At 34.1% G+C, this 18,105-nt stretch overlaps 1 protein-coding gene across 1 annotated transcript in view; it reads right to left on the bottom strand.

Annotated features, from left to right (window-relative positions):
- Positions 1 to 10,413: 10,413 nt before the first annotated feature.
- The window catches only part of LOC110447258 (chordin-like), a 70,293-nt gene continuing 62,601 nt past the window's right edge, over positions 10,414 to 18,105 (bottom strand). The window contains exons 19-23 of the mRNA XM_021492833.1: positions 14,848 to 14,962; positions 14,411 to 14,485; positions 13,910 to 13,995; positions 12,585 to 12,654; positions 10,414 to 10,553 (exon numbers count right to left, since the gene is read on the bottom strand). Coding sequence (XP_021348508.1) covers positions 10,471 to 10,553; positions 12,585 to 12,654; positions 13,910 to 13,995; positions 14,411 to 14,485; positions 14,848 to 14,962 — 429 coding nt within the window. The 3' untranslated portion in view covers positions 10,414 to 10,470. The remainder of the gene's footprint in view (positions 10,554 to 12,584; positions 12,655 to 13,909; positions 13,996 to 14,410; positions 14,486 to 14,847; positions 14,963 to 18,105) is intronic.

The following is an 18,105-nucleotide window of genomic DNA, read 5'->3' as shown; positions in this document are numbered from 1 at the left end:
TGCTAGTATATGTACTGCCAAGTGTCCCAATACATTTTAACCTGTGATCAGGAAATCGAAACACTAATATCTCGTACCTCTGTACGCAAGGGATACCAAGAAAATAGAATTCTAACATAATCGTTAGTTCAATCTACGCGATAAAAACGTTATCACTACAACTCTGCTTGCTTTTTAATCAAGGCTTAATATCCTATGTAACTCGCTTTAGTATTAATGCGCATGTATTAGCTACACCTATAGACAAAGCCTAAACATGCTTTTTTGTATTAGTATTAAAGTGAATTGTCTCAATACCTCATTGTTGTCGTAAATAACGGACATGTAATACAGCACAAAAACAATCGGATCTGTGGACGTGCAGACTTTGTCTGACAGTGAATTGGTTAGGTTATAAATAATTCCTCGGATTTCAAATAAACTGTAAGTAATACCAGTCGTGTTAGACACGTGAGAATATAAAAGTACACATGCATGTAGTTTTCACGTTATAAATGTCTTTGCATTAAAATAAATTGTATTTTAGCTCGATAGTATTGGACACATACGGCTATATAGACACACGCATACGACGACAAGTTCAAGGCGTATTGGTACACAATAAAGCGCTCTCTGACAGGTTGTAAATCTTTGTGGATCAATAACAGGAGAACTCGCTTGTTACGATAAGAATGAGATGTTAAAAAACAATAGAGTTTCCTGAATTGATTGGCAATAAATAAAACACTTCAGCAGATTATGGTTCGTATCTGGATGTAAATATTGATACATTGGGCGTGGATGAGAGAGTGCATTGAGATAGGATGGTGTAAAATTTCTTCGTGTTTCGTTATCAAACCTCCTGCTTATCGTTACGTAATGAAGCTTATCTGTATATGTGAGGACATAGCGTTACTTGAGAGTGGGTAAATACCCACCCTCAAGACACACTTTGCCTATATAATACTAGTAAAATGAGAGAATATAGGACACAGGGGTGTAGGATAGGGAAATTCTCCAGAGGGGGTTTTCAAATTTGGTAAAACCCGAAGCTATGCCGAGGGTTTCGCCGAATTTAAAAACCCCATGTCTGGAATTTCCCTATCCTACACCTTTGGGCATGAAAGGGTATTTTTCTCCCATTTCAACCACCAGAATAAGCTCAGAAACCATGAAAATGCGTTTAGATTGGCCACCATTTTAGAAATATCAATTTTCCCCCTTTTTAGACGAAAACGAAAAAGGTTTTAATTTCATCACGTCGTCTTTTTCGTATTGCGGCATCGGAGAGTTCCAAATTCGTGATGTCATGTCATTATTGAGCCATTGTCACGTCACATGAAAAGGGGTGTACATGTAAGATAAAAAAAATCTACACACCTTTCTTACCCTGGACAGCTCTATTTTAAACACAGGGAAATGAGAGAAAAGGTTATCCTCACGAAATGAGGATTTTTTTGATCGTGAGGATAACTTTTCTTAACTATTTTTAATGACATCATCGACTTTTTCGGCTTACTTTATTATACATTATTTAGCTGACGGGTTGGTTTTGACGACGTCATCGAGTTTTTCGGCTTTCTTTATTATACGTTATTTAGCTGACGGGTTGGTTTTGACGACGTCATCAAGTTTTTCGACTTCCTTTAGTGTATACATGTTATTTAGGGGATAGTACGTTGTTTTGAGTGGCTATACTGGCGATTAGAACATGAAATTTGGATTGAACTCGAGACCGGTAGACCTGGTCTCTGGACACCAGAAACTTGATATATCCCTCAACCCCATATTATAACTGTATACTAACGTAAGCCGAAAAACTCGATAGTGTCGTCAAAACCAACCCAGTCAGTCAAAATACACAATCATCAGTCATACCAAAACTAGATGACGTCATTAAAAAGAAAAGTTATCCTCGTTTCGTGAGGATAACCTTTTCTTTCATTTTACTAGTATTATATAGGAAAAGTGTTTCTTCAGGGTGGGTATTTACCAACCCCCAAGTAACGCTATGTCATCATTTTTGTATATAATGTTGAAACATTGAATGTTGTTAATAATTATTTGATCACTAGCATCTTTTGATATACTTACCTTTCACTAAATTCATTTTTCGAATATTATATTTAAATAACTTTGTCTCATTTCCATATGTATTTTACTTAATCTACAGACGCAGAATATTAGTCCCATAAAATTGCAGCTTATAGTTATACACTAGAGCCGCAAAATGGAGTACAATGATAATATTAAAGAATTATTAGCGTTTTGGTACCGGCATTCGTCATCATAATGTTGCCGTTTAAAGATTTTCAATCGGACTAATACACTGTATCGACATAAAATCAAGGTGTCAAGTTATTTTAAAAACTAAGATGCAATGTACCTTGTCTGCTTTTTTTGAAATTAAACTAGTTGATTAGATTTGACTATTGTTAAATATGCATGTTTATCATTTTTGTCGGATATGCTAGTATTGCTTATATTAAGATTACCTATAGAATGTGCACTCCATCTTTTCTATGTCCATAGTTCCATAAATTCATTGATTTAAAGCTCTCGTTGTGTTATCACTTTGGTGGTATTCCCTAAAAACATACAGGACTTTCATGTACACTGTAGCAAAGGATGTCCGCCATACCCTTTTCAGCGTCTGGGAAAGCAACATTTGTGATTTACTCATCCGTTATTGACGTTGTCTGGCAAAGTCCTGTAATTTGACAAGCATTGTCTCATATGTCACAAGATCAGGGCTTAATTGAACGCTTATTGACATATCCTTCATTACTGTTCGTCTTTATTTGGTTGATACTATAAGAAGTAAATCCATATATTAAGGTATCGCACCAAAATTGATTTCCAAAAGATCAAAGTTTAATATTTCGCACATGTGGAACCTTTCCTGAAGTTTCCTGCCACATCACAGAAGGTAAATCGGTCACAAACGATATACGACGTAGTTGGAATGTATCTAGTTATGACAAAAACCAAGTGGCACTGTGTGTTCCGTTGATAAACCGTATCCTGCTGATGTATCGGTTCGTCGTTGACATTATACGAAACTATTCTTGTTTAACAAATCTGCAATACTTGATATTGTACTCTTAAGAGGATTTTTGTCTACATGAAAACAACAATTCATGTTGAAAACACCATGGGTAATCTCAATGTCCTTGCTGTCTAATATATTGCTTACTTGCTATGATTAAAATACAAATGTCCTTCGAATTCAGGAAACCATATGTGCATCTTCTGTTTAGCTCCTACACCTTAATGAAAGATCACGTCTATCTAATGTTACACTCCTACAGATTAAGAAAATCGCACGTGTGTCTCATACGCACTCGTACACATTAAGGAAAGAACACGTGTGTCTCATGCGCACTCCTACACATTAAGGAAAGAACACGTGTGTCTCATGTGCACTCCTACACATTAAGGAAAGAACACGTGTATCTCATTTTGCACTCCTACACATTAAGGAAAGAACACGTGTATCTCATTTTGCACTCCTTCACTTTAAGGAAAGAACACGTGTATCTCATGTTGCACTCATACACATTACGGAAAGAACACGTGTATCTCATTTTGCGCTCCTACACATTAAGGAAAGACCACGTGTATCTCATGTTGCACTCATACACATTACGGAAAGAACACGTGTATCTCATTTTGCACTCATACACATTAAGGAAATAACACGTGTATCTCATTTTGCACTCCTACACTTTAAGGAAAGAACACGTGTCTCATACGCACTCCTACACATTAAGGACAGAACACGTGTATCTCATGTTGCCCTCCTACACATTAAGGAAAGCACACGTGTGTCTCATGCGCACTACTACACATTAAGGAAAGAACACGTGGATCTCATGTTGCACTCCTACACATTAAGGAAATAACACGTGTATCTCATTTTGCACTCATACACATTAAGGAAAGAACACGAGTATCTCTTTTTGCACTCCTACACATTAAGGAAATAACACGTGTATCTCATTTTGCGCTCCTACACATTAAGGAAACAACACGTGTGTCTCATACGCCCTCGTACACATTAAGGAAAGAACCCGTGTGTCTCATGCGCACTCCTACACATTAAGGAAAAAACACGTGTATCTCATCTTGCACTCATACACATTCAGGAAAGAACACGTGTATCTCATGATGCACTCCTACACATTAAGGAAAGCACACGTGTATCTCATTTTGCACTCATACACATTAAGGCAAGAACACGTGTATCTCATGTTGCACTCCTACACATTAAGGAAAGAACACGTGTGTATCATGTTGCACTCCTACACATTAAGGAAAGAACACGTGTGTCTCATGCGCGCTCCTACACATTAAGGAAACAACACGTGTGTCTCATACGCACTCGTACACATTAAGGAAAGAACACGTGTGTATCATGTTGCACTCCTACACATTAAGGAAAGAACACGCGTGTCTCATGCGCGCTCCTACACATTAAGGAAACACCACGTGTGTCTCATGCGCACTCCTACACATTAAGGAAACAACACGTGTGTATCATGTTGCACTCCTACACATTAAGGACAGAACACGCGTATCTCATGTTGCACTCCTACTCATTAAGGAAAGAACACGTATATCTCATGCGCACTCATACACATGAAGGAAAGAACACGCACGTGTATCTCATGCGCGCTCCTACACATTAAGGAAACACCACGTGTGTCTCATGCGCACTCCTACACATTAAGGAAAGAACACGTGTGTCTCATGCACACTCCTACACATTAAGGAAAGAACACGTGTGTCTCATGCGCGCTCCTACACATTAAGGAAACAACACGTGTGTATCATGTTGCACTCCTACACATTAAGGAAAGAACACGTGTATCTCATGTTGCACTCCTACTCATTAAGGAAAGAACACGTATATCTCATGCGCACTCATACACATGAAGGAAAGAACACGCACGTGTATCTCATGCGCGCTCCTACACATTAAGGAAAGATCACATGTGTCTCATGTTGCACTCCTACACATTAAGGAAAGAACACGTGTATCTCATGCGCACTCCTACACATTAAGGAAAGAACACGTATATATCATGCGCACTCCTACACATTAAGGAAAGAACACGTGTATCATATGGAATTTCGTTTATTTGACAATCATACAAATAAAACTAAAAAAAAAACATCATGAAACAACAAGTTAATTATTAATCATGATAATTTTAACATCAATCATCACCCGTTGATATGCTATCGTTACATATCGAACTACATATACCCATATCATATTAAGCCTCCGATTCAAAAGTAAATAAGGTTACATTGAAGAGATACTTTGTAAAATTAGGCTAGGAATTTTTTTGGATGGTAATATAAACAAAGTTATTCATGATCAAAATATCATAGGAAAAACAAATAATTGTGAAAAAAAACAATATGTTAAAACAAACCCGGAATATTTCTGTCCCCTTAAACCTGAATCGTCTTACGCATTGGTAGGTAACCATAATATATATATGCAAATCTTTACTGTATATTACTGTAAAAGGATGTTTAATGATTTCTCTTTGAATATCACAAATACTTAGCGGGTTTGGCAGAATAAAGAGCTCGAGAGAAAAATCATGCCATACGAGCGATCGCCATGAGAACAATCTTTTCATTAAGAGTGCGTAAAGAAAGTAGAAAACCACGGCAGCTGACCCCATTTTTTGTCTCCGTCTGATGTGATGAATGATAAGATTGTAAGAGAGATCATTGCTGTTAATACGACATTACAATATGTTTTATCCATTTCACATTCAAACCAATTGTAAATTACATTTGTGATGACATAACTTAAAGGAGACATGAAGACAGTGCTATGGTCAGCAACAAAACGGCTGTGTTATTTGTGACGTCGTTTTATATGTAACGTAAGTTTGAGTGTGACTCCAAAGGGAGTAACTGAAATTGAGCGTTTACGTACGCAGATCATCATTCTTCTCTTGTAATTTAAAATTGAAACAAAAAGTGGAGAAAAATAAATAAACAAAAAGTGAATTTTGCTCATGAATGGTTTCTTTTAACCTGAACATGTGTTTCAGGTATACAAAATATTGGGTCAACTCTTCACACTATCGATACTATAACTTAAGAAACTACTTCTGCTAGAATACCATTTGCTACAAAGGAGATATCGTATAATTCAAATTATCCATTATAACTGTTCTGTAAGACAATGATACATATGTAGCAGAGGTTTTATTTAAACGTACAATAAAAATTGCAAAAAACAAACTTTAAGGAGAGTTGATATCGTTTAATGTGTTTATAAATGTAAATGTAGATCTTTCAACACAATATGTGACTGTACTGATATCCTTCATCCTAACGTGAAAGGTACAAAGAGACACAATCTACTTTTTTCAATTTAGCATGTTTCCGATTGATGAACATTAGAACAAGACCTAGAACATCCTTTGCCATTCATACCTGTTCTCAGGTCATGTAATGACAGCAAAAGACTTGTGTTGTTAGCAGTATATCACAAGCCTAAGACGAGAATATTTGTATTTCTTTCTGCGATATCTTCAGAGTGTAGCGTTAAACTATATCGCCATTCCTTTGTAAAGCAGTTAAATCAAACTAACAGAGCTTTTATATCAACAAAACCATTGACAGCTATATAAATAACTTAACACATAAATGGTGAGTTCATTCAGCATGTTACCGGCCTCACGAGGAATCACATAAATAGTCTTTCCTCAAACAATGTGTTATGAAATAAAGAATGATGTTTTGTGCTTCATAAACGGTGCAGAATGAACTCACAGCCTTCATCAAGCGTCAGATACACATTTTTCGTAGTTAAGTGACAACAATTTGACAGGCAAAATCGCATGGCAGGTAGTCAGATGTCCTTAAAATGCAAAATACAACACAGTACTTCCAGAAATTAAAAATATGTTTTTGTTGTTAACACCTTATATGAAGAGTTACTTGTGAGAATCCAAAGGTTAAAACATAATCTACAGAGTAAACATGAACATGATTATGCAACATGCGATCATTATTAATTAACGCCATCAATGTTATTATGATCTGCCGATTTCGCTAGATTATGGAAATCTTTATTCAAGAAACGAAAAGGTTTATACAATCAGGTTCAGTAACTTGTGTATTAGTCATTTCAATGTAACATATGCAAATTGTACAACATATATATTTAACAGTTAAACCTTGGAGACCATATTAACAAAGTGAAGTAGTACAGATGCAAAAAAAAATTTAACCTCTTTATTGTCGCAAATACTTGTCTTTTACGTTTTCATATTAATCAATTACATTCTTACAGGAATTATAAAATAAAACAACATAACACATTATTTATTCCTAGTTTTAATTTGTTTGATTAAAAATAAGGTTAGTATTGAAATTGACAACTATCCTGGTAGTTCAGCGTCGAAAATACATCACACAATAATTGTTTGCCAAATCAATACAAAAAACGTAAAAAGGTCAAAGCATCATCGCTTTTAATATGCATTTGTGTTCATGGTACCCTGTATACAAATCAGCGCCCATAATATACGAAGTCTACTTAAGTTTGATCAATGACCAAAAGCTTAACCAGCGTAACAACAAACAAGGAAATAACATTGAAAGATGAAACAAAACAAACAAAATGATATGAAAATAAATAAAATTAAACAGACACAAAATACAGTATGAACAATAGCAAAATGAGTTTTATGGAATGATATGTTTTAAGAATATATCAAAATCAATCAATAGTAAAAACTTCAATTCCATTGGAAGTCAGCAACTATCAAATGTGACAGTATCATACATATTTAGATACCAATCAATTTCAGCAGTTACGCAATTATTTACATCTACATTGTATGGGTATATCTGGACAGCTAGCACGATGATAAGTATGTACAGTGAAACTTCGATATATTGTCATCGGTTGTCAAGCAGAACTTTGAGTGTCATGAAGGGGTCAACAATATAAAGAGAGAAGCTTAAGTTTCCAAGAACTACCTAAGAACAAGAGTTGTCAGTAAGCGAAATTAAATGGATGACATGATATCAAGTTTTTACCGTTTATAGACTACGTGGTGAGTACCACATCAGATTACAAGATTTCAAAAACTGGTATTATAAATCATCATTTCATTAGTTCACTGAATATAAACATCAATCTTATATACAAACTCTATTTACTTGCACGAATAAAGTGTGCTATTCTTTCTGATTTTGTGTTTAAAACATTAACATAAGTCAAAAACACAAAAATATCTATAAGTACAGTGAAATGGTCCTGGGACGACACAGTGACTTTTAAGTTTTCACGTTGTTACAAAATTAACTAATTGCAATAAAAAATAAATTAGTTATTACATGTAATTTGTCTCGCGAATATCAGTCATATTATCTTAACAATTATTACAATAAATTATCATATTAACACTAGTGTAAACTATATTCCCATCAGTGGTTATGTATTCTTATCATCGATATTCTTAGTCGGCCATTGCAAGAAAAATAATTTTGAATTCATTTTGTATTTGATGATTTAAATAAATGGTATGGAAAGATATTTAACGTCTTAAATTAATTTTCATTAGCCTCATAGACATCAAACAACTCTAGATTAATCGTTTTTATACAATAAGATGAAAAGCGTACCTGTTGACAAGAAACGTAAAACCGTATAGGACCTAAATTGTAAAAGAAAAGAAGTATTTATGTAAAATAATATTCAAAAACATATAAATAAATGTGTTGAGATAAGAACACTTGATAAATGATCTCGTTTATATTTCCAATAAAGAGAATAATTACTATTGAAATTGCTTCCAATTTAAAACGAAATCTGTAATATTAGCTCTTGTTTAATTTAATTAAGTAATGTAAATCGCAGAATTTCACACGATCTTTAAACTGAAGAAAAAAATTATTTGCAAAAATAATTTGATACTCTAGTTTTCCATATGTGAAATCATATACATTTTTTTTGGAAAGAAATGGTTTTAACAAATTTAATCTTTTAACGTACACAATTAAAGGTATAATGAAAAACCTAGAGTTGTGGAAACTATTAACAGAACATCGAGAAATAGGTCGTGGCAAAAACTACAACGTTTTTAATCAAGATAAGTGTATAACTTCATACGTGTGCTTAATCTTAAAGACACGTTAAAATTAAATTGAAGTATTACGTTCATTGTATGTTTATAGGTATTGAATGTTTATGACACATTAATGCAAGTGATGTCACTCATGCAATAGCTTTTATGAGTGCCCAGTATAATATGTATCAATTATTGACTGTAGCAAAGGTTGATACGTTGTCACATGGTTGATACGCAGTCAGAGGTCGATACGTATCTAGCAGGTGCATTTAATAACGTGTTAGCCAAGACCTAACTTTTTATATTACACACCATTTTTTAAATAGCTGGAGATATAAGATATATAAACAGCGAAAATCAAGGGGTGGTTATCGGAAATATATATCCGGGTCTAAATTTAGAATCATGAGGTCGATATTGTGACTTGCTGGACAAAAACAGAAACATATGGTCAATATGCTATATATTAACGAACCTTAGACCAATGATTAGCCAATTAAAATCAAGGAAACCTTAGCAAGTATTAATTACATGTTAAAGTAGCATAAGTATTGCTTCCACTGAACAAAACAAATATTGCAATAGATTTAAGGACACTGAGCCAGTATATCCGCGGAATTTTAAGCAGATTTCAAAAAAATGGTAGATTGAAATGTTCAAACATGTTTTATTTATATATACTATACATCCACTTTATTAACTCTATATAAAAGTAATTGGTTAAATCGAATATATCCCCTCTTTTGCCTGACTGTGTTTTAATCCTGTGTGTTAGTCTGGGAACTAAAACACACCTACACAAGGGTGTTTCCGTCGAGCCAATTAGGCGAGAGATGGGCGGAGCTTGCTACCGAACTCGGTAGCGGCGCGCATTTGGTTCCATTGCCATCAATAGGGTAGTTGGGACGTGAAGCCATACAGCTTATATTTTACAAATATTTTCTGGTTAAACTATCTCTCCAGTGTGTATCGGTATAATAAAATGGTTAAAGTATGGTGTTGAGGGATATAGCAAGTTTCTGATGTCCCTTGACCATGCCTAATAGACCTGGTCTCGGGACACCAGAAACTTGACATATCCCTCAACCCCATACTTTAACTGTATATTAACGTATCGACCCGCTGATTAGCCCATGGATCATACTTTAATATATCTTTATACTTTTTCTTCCATGGTAATTGTTCAACTTTATACAAATTAAGAGAAAAAGGTCACTGACTGTGAAGAAACATTACCATCTGTGAACATTTATTTTTCATTAGTTGAACCAACTGCTATTTTTTGTACATCTGAGTATTGTAACCTAACAGAAAATATTTACACATCTATACTTTATATATATATCTATATATAACTATATATAACCTATGTTAACTATCTCCGAGGTCCCAATGTGGTTCTAGTAGTAAGATCCGGTCTGTGTCTACTTCTTGACGAGCCATGTTGACTTTGCAATCCTGTGGGTAACAATTAAATGTTTACATTAATTCTTTGCAATTTTAAATATAGCTTCAGATTGATATGATTTTCTTTTATACCAAATGTTGGGCTTTGGTTCTAAGTAAAGTACATACAAGACCAAAACAGGAAGTCAGTGTATAAAAAGAACAAAAAGAGCCAAGCAGACGCCAAGAAAAAAGTTAGATATAATTAATTATAACTGAGGAGAAACAAGGAACTCAGCAGGGTTAACACATCCTGCACAAAACAATGGTAGAAGTCGTTTTCATGGCCTCGTTTTGACAGTACTTAAAGTTCGTTTTCATGGCCTCGTTTTGACAGTACTTAAAGTTCGTTTTCCAAATACATGGCAAAATATTTTCCACTTGTATATTGTTTCTATGCGGGAAGTAAAGAACAATTAGAGAAAAAGAAACCATTGGAAGGTCACTCCAATTCCTTAATTAAATAGTTTCTGTAAGGACACCTTAAATCATACCTATCTTCACAAGTTTGATCGTTCAAACGAAATTGGATATATCGCATATTAAGTTTATCTTTTTTAATTTAGTTCAGAAAAAACGTTTCATCTGTGTATTGTAACTGCTTAGTGATATCGCGAAGCATGACAACGAAACCGTTTTTATTAATGGGAAATAACTCTTCCTTTCTAATTTGTGTGATTGCAAGATGTATGTTCACAAATGATGTGTATAAATAAGATATATAAAAAAACTGTCTTTTTTATATCATATATATTTTTAATTGAGCAGCACATCAATATGCCTCGTAATTATCTACATAAATTAATGTTTCTGCTTTATAAATAGTTGAAATAGTATATTAGAATAAGAGAGAAATAAGTACCACCTAATTAATTGCTAAAATTTTATCCATTATGTCTTTCTCTTTAAACTATGATATTACTATTAGTTGGTAGCATACGTTCTCTTCCTTTGCCCTTTTGGTTTTTTTCATTGACTAACATTTTGTCGGATTGCAACACCCACAGCTTTTCTAATTAAATTCTATTTTTCTATTTTAAGGTACCGTGCTATGATAGGAGGAGGTGCTGTTTCAGTAAATATTTGTAGTGTAAGAGCGTAGAAGAGATGCACTTCTAGTGAACGCAGGGGCTATAATCAAAAGAAACGTATCGGCCATATGAAACCTATCAAAACCAAAACATAGGTTTACTGATGAAATCCAGCTTTTACCGAGATTAAATTACAACCAGCAAAATTATAATAAAAGGACAAGAGGCAGTGTCATTAAGACATCAAAACTAACTGGAATGACGCCGAATTATGAAGGAAACCATAAAGGATTAGCCTCGAGAACGTGTAAACACAATCGCTAATTTGTAACGTACTTGCATGGTGTTTTATATTGGCGAGAGTATTTACAAATTATTTTATTGTGTTTAGCGGATTAAACTACACAGCTAACAGAACTTGACTGATGGGTTATATTCTATGTCTAATAGTGTATATAATATTGAGGAACCTTTGCATACACATTTGTTAGGTTGATCAGACAGATATAGTGTTATCAAACGGAAACCAGCGTTAATTACCAAAGTGTTTACATGTGTCATACTGTGAAGGTATTCAGCGTGCATGCATGCATGTAAATAAGCACCTCTATTTATGTAAATTGGAAAATGTTCATATCATTGATTAAATCCTTATTGGAACTATAACAGTTGATAAGACATTTTGAAACCATATTTACACATATAAAAGAGAAAACACCAGGCAAACAAATTCGATAACGAAAGATAAAATCTGTATGAAAGATAAAACAAAAAAGGGCACTGGAAAGATACCATAAAACAAACAACGACATGAACTAATGAACTAGTGACAAAGAAGATATCAAGACAAAAAGTTGAACAGAAACAGGTGCACGGGAGACACCAAGACAAAAGGTTGAACAGAAACTGGTGCACGGGAGACACCAAGACAAAGGGTTGAACAAGATCAGGGGTAACAGACACACTTTCTTCTCCAATAAACAAACTCGTTGATGCAAAACGTTACACTGACCTTCAGATTTACAGTTTCGGCAGTTGTGTTTATTGCACCGCTCTTTCATTCGACACTTTATTGAACCACCCTGCAATAACAAAATGACGAAATTAAAATTAATTTCTGGCTGTTCTGGCAACACAGATCCCTTCAAATTAGTGCAGAAATTGAAATAAAATATAACAAATCAAAGGAGCCGAGTTGTTTTCATATTGGCATTTAAACAATTATATACATAGTAAGTAAATCATAGCAAATGTCACAACAATAAAGAAAAAGCTAAGAAATCTATTAACTATGCAATGTTATCTATCACTGTAGACGAGATATCTTTACAGTACGTTTTCCTAATTTCTAACATTAGTAACCTTATTTATGTATAATTTGCTACACAGGGTGAGATTTTTGACACCACACTGCGACGCATAGTTTACCAACACATTAAGATAATACAATAACTCAGTGCGAATGTAGTGCTAAGGCGAAATCACTTTTAAATTAGCAAAGCAGGTTCTGAGCGATGTGAATTTCCCATATAAAATTAAATGTGGAACCATTTACATGAACATAACAATAAAAAGAACGCTAAATCAGTGTAAATCGAAAATAATGCATACATTTATACAGGAATATGTTCTATTTTATCGCAAATAACATAACAAAACGTGCGAAATTTCACTGGAATTAAATTTCCGCCATTACTTTACCATGGAAAGATGAAATGATGTCCCGGAAATGCCAATGAAGAGAGTGTGGTTCTGTATGGTTACAATTACACATTCACGCAGCAGTATAAAAACATCTAGTACCTCACACTTCTGGTCTAGATTATATTTGTATGCGTACTGGAGAAAACGCACTTCAGCTGAAATGTGTTGGAGAACCACACACATTTATCAACAAACAAACTGTTCTACCCTCGTTTGTTTTGTATAGAGGACCACCGACAACCCAAGCCGTAATATTTCATCAAATATGAAATATACACTTCTAGCTTTTTTAAATATTTATTTGTGTAATGGTAAATTTTGCCACACACATGCGATATGCTATTTTGAAAGAATGGTCTGATGAGGAAAATTATAAGATATCGGAATTGCTCCTTAATAAAACAAAATCCAGATTTATTTACACTTTTGTAACTTGAAGAATACTACTCAATTTAGAATACTACTTCTTAAAACAATGTAAGTCAATTTAGTCAGTAGTATGCTATTTTACCAGAAAACTACGGGCGTATCCATTACTCGACTCAAGATACACAGTCTAACCATTGGGTTACACTTAGGCGAGAACCACTAGATACATTAGCAGTTACTGTAATAATGAAATTCTTCATTTACCCGACATCTGCAGACATAGCAATTCCGAAGACCAAACGGTGGCACTCGACTCCACTGTGCTGTAGATCGGACTTCGTCTGAACATCCTATAATGTTACCAGATAGTTACGCAAATTGAATGAATATTTAGTAATATAATAACTGCCTAGAATATTGCCTCTCACTTTAGTTAAGGAACTAAAACGACATATTCAAGATAGTTACATAACGCCGAATATAGCTAAGCTAATGGCGTGACATCAACTATTTTCAAACTCAGAAACCCTATATTAGTTTTGAAATTATTAAAATACGACCTGTATTGCTTTTGAAATTATACAGTTACAAAGTTATATAAAATTCTAAATAACACTAAACACGTCTTTTCTGTTTTTAGTTTCAAAAACCACAGATACCATCAATGTCAACTCCTGATCTCATCATTAACTTTTTTTAAAGAGTAAAACCGTCCTCATATAATAATTAGTCTATGGTATTCAGAAATGGATGACACAAATTTACCTCTTTGTGACGGTACTTCCGGTAGTACAACAGGGGGAATGGTTATTACGTCCTGGAAAACAGGTGGCACTGAAACTAAATAATGTAGTCAATGTTGAGAAATCAAAACTAAGTGCAGTTGAACGATTGTTTACATCAACTTACTTAGGGAAAATCGAAGTACTAGTACTTGGAATGAAGGTATCCGTTCAAGTATATGTTTGACAAGTGACAAAAATAAAAGTAATTTCATAACAAATTTGATGTGAACTACAACAACAATGATAACTGACACGTCACTAGGGCGCATAGTTTACCGACATAGTTTGTTATACCGTCACGATTGACCACACGTAGACCTTGCGTTATCAAGTGTCTTGCAAATTGTGGCGCTCACTGATTTGACAAATCAAATGCAATCGACACCATCAAGATAATACTGGTATATTGACACTTACCAGTATGTGGACACGTCTGACAGCAGTCCGTTTCCTTGAGTCGTATAGCTTGAGAGCGTGGACACTCGAGCTCCGGACACTCCTTCCGGACACACTTATAAGAGTTACTACCAGGCTGTGTAAAATAGATATCAACACAGCCTTAAGGACACTTGATGTAAATACATGAACTGATGAGACATTAAACTAAAGCAATACATTGATTACAGGGCATAACACGAACCCGAGGTATGAAGTTATGAAACCGTTTATATATTCAAACCAAGGTGCTATGCCAGATGTCTTGATTCGTTAAAAAAAACATATAAAAAATCACATTTTGTCACTAATTTGGAAGATTTTTGGATAGCCGTAATCCTTTTCAACGTCCAGACATATTTTTTTTTACCGTACTACACGATTAAAGCAAGTTACAAGGAAGTTTGTTGGACCGTAAATTCTATGCTGTATGATAAAAACGCGTTCATGAATACGGATATGAAAGTACGGGTCGATTAAATGTGTTCTGCATCACATATGGCACCCGGGAAGGTGCCCCCTGTGAGAGCCAAGAAAGGATGTTAGTCACCCGTAATCTAGGAAACGATCGAATGCTATTAATTATGACTTTAACTGAAGACACATATTAGACAATCAGGTTAAGATAACGACCGAAAATAATATTCTGCCTATCTGATGTTAGATGAAACTAAGAACATAAAGAATTGGTAAAGTTCAGGATTAGTGGTCTAGCATGCTGGTTCTGAACCAGGTTTCCTCATGTCTAGTTTGACATTAAACCTGGTACTCCAAAAGTGGGATTTTTTCCCGTCTGGAAATGCTTGCGTGAACGCTGATGTTTTTTATAGAAGATATATATTTTTTTGGATGCATACATTTCAGAGCTATTTCCAACGGACACATTTCCACACTCGAGAATTCTCACTTTTCATCATGTTCAAATAGTACATTTATTTTGATGACATGTTCCGTGACTAGTTAGAGGCTTAATCTGTTATGAAGACATAACATCATAGGTAGAGTATTTTGGGGCTTATATGCAACATGCGTACAGTGGGCAGACGTACTTCCACTGTCATATAAATGCTTCTTATAACAGCAACGAAAAAAACATGCTACATTTACATTTTTTACCTGTAAACTTTTTAAAACAAATTACAAGTGATGAAGTTGAACAAGTCCTAGTTAACTAAATGTACAATATATATTGTGACATCATTTAGGCTTATATGAAATAAGATTTACATAGAAAATCGTACTGTTAGCATGTAATCCGTTACAGAAAATGCTTACCGCACCAAATAAATACATATTTTATCGCAATGATAGTAGGATCTATCGCAATCGCTTCCTCGAACGATATACACCACAATGTATATAGCAAATCCTCAAGTCAAACAACCAGACATGTGACATGCAAATATTGAAAGGAAATGGTACAGACGACCAAGCTCAATCCATATTTACTGCCACGAACCATCTTTGACCTTCTCTTTCATGTTATATAAACGTCCTTCGTAAGAGTTGATATTTATGCAATTGTGTTTTTCGATTTTGCTTTAGATGAAAAGATAACATGTGTGGTCATGAATAACTTATTACGGTAATTTAAACGAACTACGTCATTTAATGTTCAAAATTAAGCTGAAGAATTAATAAATTGGAAAAACATTTGAAACATATGTTAGTATTACCTCCCCGTTACATGAAGGTACTTGTGTTGGCTTGGATTGAAAACATTCCGACTAAGCAATTAGATGTATGCATCTCTCTACGAGCAATTTATCTCGGGTTTTAATGGAGGGGAACAAATATTTAACATGTTTACACACTTGGACAAAGTGGCAAACTGGCCCCTTGAAATCTGCTGAAGTAACATGCAATATCTGCAGAGTATACACTGCTACAGAGTGGTGTGTTGTTTGTTTGAGGATATGTTGGAAATTACTAATTGCATTATTCAATTTTTGTAATACACACGTTTTGAAGATAAAAAGATACAAGTTACTAATTGTTCATACATGTGTTTGAAACACTGAAATAAATTGCGTGTATATCATGCTGATAATCAGTTAAGGGTGTATGACATCTCACATACTTTCCACTAAATGGTATTGTCATTATATAACCATACTAAATACAAATGACATTTAGACGGGAATGCAATGATAACGTGTTTACATTTACGTAATTGCTATTATGACGCCATACTTTTAACTAGGGAAATGACCGCCTCTCACTGCAATATGGCATTTTTTTTATTAAATAAGCATGCGTGATACAATAACTGAAAATCAATACTGAGTTTTAATTGAATATTAAAATATATTTTTTTTTATAAAATTGTGATATATAATTGTTGAACAGGCTAAAATTAGCATTCATAAATCAGAACTTAAAATCAGTTGGTTGCTTAAATGACAGCTATCTCTTTAATTTAATAAATCATCAACAAGACCAATTACCAGATAATGTGTACATGGTAATATAGAAATAACAGATTTATATATGCCATAATATTTATAAAAAATTACCTACATTGATGACATTCAAACGCCATGAGTTGTTAGATAGTAATTATGAAATAATTAAAGGGGGATAACTTAAAGACATCAATCAATCATTGAAACAGCTGTTACAAATGTAAAGGTTAATAGAATTCAATAAATACGAATAAACTAAAATTTAATAAGTAATAGACCCTGAACTGATGAGACACCAACACAAAAGATAAGGCATCACCAACTCCTCAAATAAAGAACACTGGCCCACTACATATGCTCCATTGAGACTAGCGTGTCCTCAACCAAATTATGCGCCGATGATAGCCATATACCGAGCGACAAAATTGATACCATAACAATAAAATTAACTAAGTAACCAAATAGGAGTAGTAAATCAGTAAATGTCGTTTTAATCTATCGTTTATATGGAATGTTCCAGTGATCTTCCTCTTCTGTACAATATTGATATGACTATCTTGACCAATACTGTGTGTATTATCTATGTCACTGTAATGAACCTTTTTTAAACAAGTGTCGACCAGGCTGACCTATTTGTCCATGTTCCCCTCGTTTAGACTAATAATGTGCAGCACATTTAAACTATAGGTCTCCCATACAGCGTATTATCCATCAGATAACACTTAAATGAGTATGAAAACAAAATGATATAACTTCATAAATACAATAGTATGTTGGCAATTTAATAATTTGTTACAAAAAACAAACCATATCACAAAGCTTAAAAATTGACAAA

This window comes from Mizuhopecten yessoensis, unplaced genomic scaffold (assembly GCF_002113885.1).
Source record: "Mizuhopecten yessoensis strain PY_sf001 unplaced genomic scaffold, ASM211388v2 scaffold3253, whole genome shotgun sequence".
Classification (NCBI taxonomy): Eukaryota; Metazoa; Mollusca; class Bivalvia; order Pectinida; family Pectinidae; genus Mizuhopecten; species Mizuhopecten yessoensis.
The sequence above is the reverse complement of the archived record's forward strand: the minus strand, read 5'-3'. Positions and strand labels throughout refer to the sequence as shown.